Source organism: Cebus imitator, unplaced genomic scaffold (assembly GCF_001604975.1).
Source record: "Cebus imitator isolate Cc_AM_T3 unplaced genomic scaffold, Cebus_imitator-1.0 Scaffold1, whole genome shotgun sequence".
Lineage (NCBI taxonomy): Eukaryota > Metazoa > Chordata > Mammalia > Primates > Cebidae > Cebus > Cebus imitator.
The window spans coordinates 7,292,807-7,303,215 of record NW_016107316.1 but is presented as its reverse complement, the minus strand read 5'-3'; the positions used below and the strand labels follow the sequence as shown (position 1 = coordinate 7,303,215).

General features: G+C 39.3%; 1 protein-coding gene across 1 annotated transcript in view; it reads right to left on the bottom strand.

The window, feature by feature from the left end:
• The window catches only part of DDX1 (DEAD-box helicase 1), a 37,386-nt gene that overhangs the window by 9,297 nt on the left and 17,680 nt on the right, over positions 1 to 10,409 (bottom strand). The window contains exons 14-18 of the mRNA XM_017526075.2: positions 8,145 to 8,205; positions 5,523 to 5,621; positions 4,591 to 4,680; positions 1,835 to 2,023; positions 1,111 to 1,162 (exon numbers count right to left, since the gene is read on the bottom strand). Of these exons, the coding sequence (XP_017381564.1) occupies positions 1,111 to 1,162; positions 1,835 to 2,023; positions 4,591 to 4,680; positions 5,523 to 5,621; positions 8,145 to 8,205 (491 nt within the window). The remainder of the gene's footprint in view (positions 1 to 1,110; positions 1,163 to 1,834; positions 2,024 to 4,590; positions 4,681 to 5,522; positions 5,622 to 8,144; positions 8,206 to 10,409) is intronic.

Sequence of the window (10,409 nt, the reverse complement as noted above, 5' to 3'; positions counted from 1 at the left end):
TATGAATGTACTTAATGCCAATGAACTGTACACTAACAGTTAAAATGCTAGGTTTTATGTTATGTATATGTTACCACACAATAAAAGTCAACAAAAAGCTGTAGCTAAATAAATTCTTCTTTATTATGCAATATCCCTGATAGGAGGAACTTAGATGATATTTCTTCTGGAATTCAGGGTCAATATACAATAGTCTCGCTAGAAAAATTTGCTGGTTTCCTCTGATCAATGAGAATTCTATAATTAAAAATATCTGTGGCCATGCGCAGTGCCACAAGCCTGTAATCTCAGCACTTTGGGAGGCGAAGGTGGGTGGATCATTTGAGATCAGGAGTTCAAGAGCAGCCTGGCCAACATGGGTGAAACCTCATCTCTACTAAAAATACAAAAGTTAGCTGGGTGGTAGTGGAGCGTGCCTAATCCTAGCTAACTGGGAGGCCGAGGCAGGAGAATCACTTGAGCTGAGAGGGAGAGGTTGTGGTGAGCCAAGATTGCACCACTGCATTCTAGTCTGGGTGACAGAGTTGAGACCCTGTCTCAAAAAAACAAAAATTTTCTGATTTAGATGCCAGGAGTCTAACATCTAAATTCAATAATTAAGGCCAGGCACAGTGGCTCATGTCCATAATCCCAACACTTTGGGAGGTCAAGGTGAGAGCATCACCTGAGGTCAGGAGTTCGAGACCAGCCTGGCCAACATGGTGAAACTCCATCTCTTCTAAAAGTAGAAAAAAAAAAATTAGCTGGGCGTGGTGGCAGGTGCCTGTAATCCCAGCTACTTGGGAGTCTGAGGCAGGAGAATTCCTTGAACCCGAGTGGCAAAGGTTTCAGTGAGCCAAGATAGTGCCATTGCACTCCAGCCTGGGTGACAAGAGTGAGACTCTGTCTCAAAAAATAAATAAATAAAAACAAAAATAAATGAATAAATTCAATGATTCCTATTCCTCTAAATTGACTAGTATCAGCTTTTTCCCCATTTCTATTATTTTTGTTGCTTATATTTTCAAATTTCCTGTTCTAATTTTGCAGTTCATTTCACATCCTTCATGAGAATAGGTATATAAATTTCATTTTCAAAATCTTTCAACAAGTTTGATTCTTTGAACTTACCTGGACTATTAGCACCAGGTCTTGTGTTATCTTTTGCATGTACATCATCAGTCTATCAAAAGCAAGAAATAAAAATGGGATAGAGGAGAGGTTAAATAATGATTCAGAACAGATGCCATTTTTGAAAAGGGAGAACTGTATTTCTCTTTAGACTGCATTTCATATACATGTCTTTATAATATAATCTGTAGGCAAAATCATTCTTCAGATTCAGAAAACCCTTCATTAACTATAGGTCTAAGACAATCACTTTTAAATGTAATAATAATAATGAAAATGCAGTTTTTACAATATTATATATTTCAAATAAACATAACCTTACTATATAAAGGTAAATCTAATCACAGTGAAGAAAATGAAAAGATGACCACATAAAATGGATTTTTAGAACAAGGTATATCAAGAGAACACAAATGAGGGCTCCTACTAAAATACTACTAAAAACAGAAATCATTGTATCTGAAATTAGATGTACATGTATGTTATTTACTTATAAAAATTATATCAAGGAAGCTGATCACAAAAGTATTATTATGAAGAGAGGAAAATAAAAGATGGAGTCCATCATTTATTCAGTGCTTTTTAAAGGTCTAAGAGTCTACAATGTATTGGACTTTTCTTTAACACAATAACTGATTGCTTTAAGCATCACTAAGAACCCAAGGCTAAGCTAGTTTGCAAATTGCTTTGTTCTACATAAGTGTTATTATTATAAACCACTTACTCTAATGTGGTTCTTTCCAAGCCTTTCCCAGAGTCTGTCAGTTTTGGGATTTACTGGGACAACAACATGGTGTACAGTGTCTGGAACAGAGTCTTCTCCTTTTAAGTCAACCCATGTAGGAAAATGCATTATCTTCTCAGACAGTTTCTTCACATCAAAAGAATGCAAAGTGGCAGAGCAAACAATCACCTAAGAGGAAACCCCAAACTGAGATGAACTTTTACAATAATAATTACTAAATCACAAATACTGATGTGAAACACAAAGTATGGTAACCTGGACTCCAAAGATAAATTCAACGCTTGACTCTAAGTAGCGACAACTAGAGGTATGACTCTGAGCAGGTTAATCTCTCTAAGGTTCAGTCCCTTCACTGTCACACAGAAATCATGCCATCTCTTCCTCAAGTTCCTATAAAAACTAAGTAAAATGATGTCGTTTTTGAAAACCAAAAATCCTATGTTACTATTTATCCTCTTCACTCAAAAGCCCATCCTTCTTAAATGCTTCCTAAGAAAGAAGGATAAAGATAATAGCAGTATTTTAGGATATAACTAGAGAAGAAAACAATTTTTCAATAGCCGAGTTGTTTCCTTCAAACAGGAAGCAGTACTAATAATCTGGAATACAAACCTTAAATGTTCTACAGGACATAATAACTAAGAATTGTCACTTATAGTTTTCTACAACACCCAAGTAATTTCCTCAAATTTCCTTCTATTTCTAAAAGCAGCTTTTGAGTCTGTTACCTTTGAGTATATTATTTCGACCAGTAACAAAAAGAAAACATTTTACATGGTAGTAAACTTAATGAGAAGGCACCAAAAAAAAAAAAACAAACCTTTGACTCCGCTCATTAGCATTAATGATGGCAGCGGCAGGCAATCTGGAGCAGCTGCTGCCATCAGGCTAGCTGCATGGGGAGGCACGAGCGGTGGCAGCAAGAGTGGCTGTGGGAGCTGCAGTGGTGGTGGTAGGTCCCCTGTGCCCTGTATCCCCAAGGCATCTGACTGTGCCACCCCATGACTGCGCCACCCCAACCCTCGCAAAGCTGGGCAGGACCCATTCCCAGGACCAGAGTATCAACCACTCCGGACCTTGGCCCCGTATTGTGTTCCCACCTGCTGCCACTGCGGGAAGAGTGTGGAGAGGAGGCAGACAGTCCCCAGAGTCCACCCCTGGGAGGACCCCAGCTCCTGCCACGCTGGGAGCCACCTCAATGGGGCCAGGCCAAGTTGCCTACCAGAGAGGGAGCAGTGCAGCTGGGCACAGAGGGGCAGACAGAGAGGAGCCCCAAGATGGAGCTGGGCCCAGAGTGGTGCCATACTCCACAGAGTTGGTGGGAGCCAGGAGTAGGCAGGATCCCCAGCGTCCCAAGCATGGCTGCAGGCACCCAAGTTGTGGTTGCAGACCCAGGCATCTCTGCATTCTCGAGGGGGCCCTAAAAGGCCCTTCTTTCCCCCAACAGGTTCAGAGATGTCTGCTCCCACTGCCTGGCCTCTCCCTACTGTCACCAGCCACTCTGATCACAGAACAAAGTTAAGACTGAGCTTGGGCCTGTCACAACCCAGCTGGGTGTGCACACACTTGAGGCACCACTGATAAACCAGCCCATTGCCACCTTGGACCCCTCAAGACTGGGTGCCAACAAACATGGAGGAAGGCTAAGGCAGGCTGAGGATGGCCCAGTGCTGGCCTGCAAGTGGCCCTTGCAAGAACAGTCTGGGCACCATGAACAGCGGCAGGAGGCAGACAGGCTCCTGGGAGGAAAGGGGCTAGTTCCCAGTGGGGCCCCACCTTTAAACTGGGGAAGTACTGAAGCCTGGGGATCAGGCCACCAGTCCCACAGACCGGAGGGAAAACTTGTGGTGCTTTTCCCTGGGCTTGCCCATGTGCTAATCAGCACTCATTTCCTCCCCCTTTGAGGCCCATAAAAACACTAGACTCAGCCAGACTTGAGCAGAGGATGGAGAGACAATGGGGACATGACAGGACCACCAGCTGCCAAGAGGAGCTACCCTTTCTGCTGAGAGCTGCAGAAACGATGAAATGACCTGCCTGCAGAGAGGAGCTACCCACTCTAGGGCTCCTCTCTGCTGAAAGCTGAATGCTCAATGGGATGACCTATCTGCAGAGAGGAGCTTCCCACTCCAGGATCCCCTCTCTGCTAGGAGCTGAACTCTCATCAGGACACCCTGGCTGTGGAAAGGAGCTACCCACTATGGATCTCCTCTGAGCTGTTTTATTACTCAATAAAGCTCCTCTTTGACTTGTTCACCCTCCACTTTTCTGTGTCTCTCATTCTTCCTGGATGAGAACTTGGGACCCACTGAATGGTGAAGCCAAAAGTGCAGTAACTCAAACAGGGCTGAAACATGCCCCTTGTTCACCATGCTATGAATAATGAGAGAATGGCTCCAGCCAGGGAAGCTGCTTGCAGTGCACTTGGTTTAGCCACAGCCTCACAGACAGATGGAGCCCATGCCAGCTACCCACCCTGATGCAGCCAGTGTGCCTGGCTGTGTGCAGTGGCCAGACCCCACATTTGCTCATACACCCCTCAATACTCTGTACCTGGCTCACCCTTGCCAGGCCAAGTGGGCAGAATGAGACCAGTGGGCCAGAGCAAAACTCAGGCAAAGGCACCACTAGCCACAGAGGTTTCTAGCCATAAAAACAACCCCCACTAGGGTCCTGTAACATTAATACATAACAATTGTTTATATGTATTTTAGGATGCATTGGTAATTTTATACCTGAAGTCTTTTTCCGTCAGAGGTAACCTGAGGAATCTGATTGTGCATCCTATTTATAAAATCAGAATAACCTTGAGAAAGAAGACCATCCTGCATGAGAAGCAAAGAATAAATTAAGTTTTTAATCAGTATAGAAAAAAAATAAGTTTCGATCACTATCAAAATCTTTTTTTCTAAATCAAACAAAATATAAGAAAATTCATACATATACATAGCCCTATATTTTCAAAATCATTTTGTTGGATATTTAAAGATAAATTATAAATTTAAGTTCTTTGTGACTAAAATATGAAAAGATGACAATAAACAATCTAAAACCATAATCTAATAATCTAGAATGAAAATTCCAGTCAATAGCTTCTAACATATATCCTTCAACAGACTTTTTGTATAACAGTTAAAAACCCTTAATGCTGAGGAACTAGTTAACCCAACTTGAAAATGATTTGGAAGTATGTCTAAGAGCCTCAAACACATTTATGTCTTTCCAGATGGTCTACATTTTGTATCTCTGACATAAGGAACAAATTTATAATATGTAAAAAATGTATGTACAAACAAAGCTGGTTATTTGGAGAAAAAAATCAAACCTACCTATATACATAATAATAAGAGTAACTAAATATACCATGAAGTAGCCATATAATAGCCAGCCCACTAAACATAAACAATATTTATAAATTATTTAGCAACAATTACAGGAAATACTTATGATATTACATTTTTGCATTTTTTCCCAGATTCCTCATATTTTGATTTCAACTACATAAAATAATACATAAAAGAGTATATTAAAATACACCAAACTGATAACAATGATTATCTCTAGGTAGTAAGATCATGACTGAATTATATTTCTTCTTCGTTTTATATATTTTATCTTAAAAAATATAAGTACACTTTTTAAAAAGCATGATTATATTTCAACATACAGCTTCATCCAGGACCAGGAATCTAACTTGAGATAAGTTCAGCTTTCCAGTTGACACCAAGTCATCCAATCTTCCTGGAGTACCTACAACTATATCTACCTGAAAAATAGCAAAACAAGCACTTAATGAAAACTAAAGAAATACTGTAATTACCTTAAAACAGCAACCAATAACTGTCTCTTTTTTAATAAAAACATGCATTTTGAAGTAGTCAGTCAACTCTAAACTTATTTTTAAAAAAGGAGTTACAGATAATGCCGTATGCTAAACTTATACTTGGTTTCAAATTAATGTGAAGACTTTGGTATTTTGACCAAAATTGATTCTGACATCCTTAACTGATATACATTCTAATGTATAAAATTTGTATTTTCCAAGCAAAAATCGGATGAATTTACTGGAACTTAATGGAAAACCCAGAACTCAGGTCCCAGTTCCACCATTACTCAGCTCTGTGACCTTAACTTATTTAATCTCCTCTAGATTCGAATTCCCCATTTTCGAGTTGGAGAAATACCTTCACCTTTTCAAGATGGCTGTGAGAATTAAGAGATAAGATGTATAAGGCACTAGATGCAGAGTGTCCTAGATGCTCAATAAATTTGGTTATTATTAACAGTCATGGTGATCAGACTGTCTAGGAAAACAGTAATAATTACTATTTGTCAAGTGCTTATAGTGAACAGGCACTCTGTGAATGTTTTATAAGCACACATTTTATTTCATGTTACCACTAAGGTAAATACTACTATAATTATTCCTATTCAGTGAGAAAACTGAAGTTTAGAATACTAAATAAAAAGTTTCAAACATATATAAAAGAGAGTAGTGAGCCTCTGTGCCAGTGCAAACAACTGACAACATTCTGCATTCTCTCACACATATCTTGTAGTCAAGCCCACAGGTATAGTGATTAGAAACATGGGTTTCAGAGTAAAGTTCTACCTATGAATTGTACCATCTTAGGCAAGTTACTTAATATTTGGTATAAAACCTCTTTCTAATCTGTAAAAATGGGGAAGACTAACATCTCAGAGGATTATTGTAAGAACTAAAAACATGTTATTTTAGCACAGTGCCTAAACCTTTTCTAGAAAGCAGTCAATAAAGATTAGGGTTTTTCTTTTTTTTTTTGAGATGTAGTCTCCCTCTGTTTCCAGGTTGGAATGTATTGGTGCAAACTCAGCTTACTGCAATCTCCATCTCCTGGGATCAAGCGATTCTTCCTGCCTCAGCCTCTTGAGTAGCTAGGATTACAGGTGTGTAACACCACACCCAGCGAATTTTTGTATTTTTAATAGAGATGGGGTTTCACCATATTGATCAGGCTAGTCTCGAACTCCTGGCCCTGTGATCCAGCCACCTCAGCTTCCCAAAGTGCTGAGATTACAGGCATGAGCCGCTGCACTGGCCAAGATTGGGTATTTTTAAAGTGTGTATATGGACCAGGCGCAGTGGCTCCCACCTGTAATCCTAGCACTTTGGGAGGCCAAGGAGGGTGGATTGCCTGAGTTCAGGAGTTCAAGGCCAGACTGGGCAAAATGGTGAAACCCTGTCCATACTAAAATACAAAAAAGAAAAAAATTAGCTGGATGTGGCAGTGTGCGCCTGTAGTCCCAGCTACACAGGAGGCTGAGGCAGGAGAATTGCTTAAACCCAGGAGGTAGAGGTTGCAGTGAGCCAAGATCGCACCACTGCACTACAGTCTAGGCAACAGAATAAGACTCCATCTCCATAAATAAATAAATAAATAAATAAAGTGTGTATACGATGTATTCAGGTGAGCACAAACAAGGTATTACATAAAATCATTCAGTAAATTAGACAATTCAAAACTTCTACTCTTTAACTGACAGGCATTTAAAAACAACACTTCTGGTCAGGTGCAGTGGCTCATGCCTGTAATCCCAACATTTGGGAAGCCAAAGCAGGCGGATCATGAGGTCAGAAGATCGAGACCATCCTAGCCAACATGGTAAAATCCCATCTCTACTAAAAACACAAAAATTAGCTGGGCATGGTGGTGCATGTCTGTAGTCTCAGCTACTTAGAAGGCTGAGGCAGGAGAATTGCTTTAGCCAGGGAGTCAGAGGTGGCAGTGAGCTGAGATCGCACCACTGCACTCTAGCCTGGCAACAGAGACTTTGTCTCAAAAACAAAAAAATCCACATAATTTCCATTCTTTTTTACCGGTTTTCTCCACCCTACACTAAAAATATAGGTTTCTATTAGCAAAGTTATTTCTCTACTTTCATTACTTCGTTATCTCACCACTCAAATAAACAAAACATTGTGCTGAATGGACTTTTAACTTGATCCAATACGAGGCACTTACTATCCCATGAAAAATAAAGCAGACATTTTGAAGCTATTGTTTTATCTGTATTGATAGTTACAAGCAAGTTCAACCTAGAAAATATTGTCTGAAATGTGAAGATAAAATCTGTCCAATGTATTAAGAATCACTATGTGCCAAGCATTTGCAAGATTTCTTTGAACAAACATACTCTTCTGACCTGGCACTAATTTCAGCCTCACTTAAATTTTCTTGAAATGAAACAGCTGTATTGCCAAAATGACAGCCCATGATACTATGTTTTAAAAATTAAAAGTACGACTTACTCCATTTTCCAAAACAGAGAGCTGATCCCGGGCTGCAACACCTCCAATTATCAGAAGCTCCCTGAAATAAGTATCAAAATGATAATGTAGAAAAAAAAAAGATTAAAGTCTGCTTTACACTGATCTGTATCCATTTATTTTAGGTGAGAATTAAGGCTGAGAAAGTAATTGAGAACAAAGTCCGGAACAGGTGGGAAACGAAGCAGTTAAATCCCCGTAGTTGTATCCATTGCTGATGTGTGGTAAATCACGAAAGAGAATGTGCAAGCTTTTTACACCAAAAACATTAATCCTCATCTACATATTCTTCTATATTAGGACAATTCAAGGTCCTTTAAAACCTGGTTTCAATCTGTGTTTTTAGACATATATACTTGTATGTATATAAAATGCCCTGAAAGACTATACAAAAATCCATTTAAAACGTTGCCTCCAGAAGGGATAACTAAAAATTGGGGAATGGAGCACAAGAAGACTTACTTTTCATAGTACCCTTTGGTGTTTGAACGTTTCTCATTTCAACAACTGGCACTAGGACACATGGATATGCACATGCAAAAGACTGAAGTTAAAACCCTTCCTCATGCCATACACAGAAATTAACTCTAAATGTATCACAGACCTAAATGGAGAACCCAAAATCATAAAACTCAGAAGACAACACAAAATAAAATTTTCATGACCTTGGGTTAGGCATAGCCTACCTTAACTACAACACCAAAACACCATGACAAAAGAGAAATATAGATCAACTGGATTTCATCAAAATTAAGACTTCCAAAGGACAGCATCAGGAGAGTAAAGGCCAGATGCAGTAGCTCACACCTATAATCCAGCACTTTGGGAGGCTGAGACACAAGGATTGCTTGAGACCACAAGTTCAAGACCAGCCTACAGAACACGGCAAGACCATGTCTCTACAAAAAAATAAAAAAAAATTAGCCAAGCACTGTGGCACTTGCTTGCAGTCTTGGCTACTCTGGAGGCTGAGATGGGAGGATTGCTTGAGCCCAAGAGTTCAAGGCTGCAATGAGCTATGAAGCACCATCTAATCCAGTCTAGATGACAGAGTGAGACCTCATCTCAAAAATAAAACCAAAACCAAAAAGAATCACCTGGAGGAGCTGCTTTTCTTCTCTTAAAAAAGAAATTCTGATTCAGTATATGGAGGGGAGGGAATCAATACATTTTGTGTTTTTAAATAAGGTCCTCAAGTTCATAGGTTTGGACTACTGTCCTAAACTATCATTTTTTTCTCCAACAATACTTTTACTTTTATCCACATTCATAATCAGATATATTTATCCCTATAAACTTAGCAGAAGGCAAACACACATATACATGAAAATCTATGCTTGTATGAAAAACACTCTAGGGTTGAAGAATATAAAAGAACCACCCCCGCTCTAAGGAATGTAAAACTGAGTTAGAAAGAGCTTTGCGTATTTAAAGCAAGAAATTTTAAGCAAGTATAGCTTTAAAAGGAAATAAAAATGAAAAAAATTAAAAAGTAAGGAAAACTAAAACTTGACAGTATGTAAGGAACAAGGAAAGGCATGTACAGACAGTGTATTGGAGGAGGGGCAAAGGACTGGGTTGGGACAGCTAGCTTAGCTTCATTCAAAGATCACGACTCCAGCTGGGTTTTAAGAAGGAAAAGGTGCGTTTATACTGAATACCAAATGAGTAGCCACGACTTTACCATCTTAATCAATAAACTGATTTTATTATTCATCTTCCCCTCCAGTTTGTCTATAAGTATGTTCATTTTTATACATAATCATAGCACAAAAATCAATTCATACTAGCATTTTACATTCTTCCCAAAACACTTTTACAAAGAGGTCCCTGAGTTTCTTACACTAAGCAGATGCCCTGGTTACATGGTATGCTCAAGGCATTTATCGTATTTGTTTTGTTTCTCTCCCCTCCACACTATCCCCACACTTTCACACTTAATTCTGTGAAAGGAACATTAATTCTCATTGTTGAAGCCCTGACCCCAAGCCTAAGACTTCACATATAGAAGGTATATAACATTTGCTGAATGAGGAACATGTAACAATCCTGAAAATAAAATTAAAAATTATTTTACTTAGTATAATTTATCCCTAACTAAGTTTGTTCAACCTGTAAATATGATCAGTATTAAAAAGACAGGCCTGCCTGGCACAGTGGCACGTGCCTATAGTCTCAGCTACTTGGGAGTCTGAGGTGGGAGAGAGAATTTCTTGAGTCTAAGAGTTTGAGGCTACAGTGTGGGAA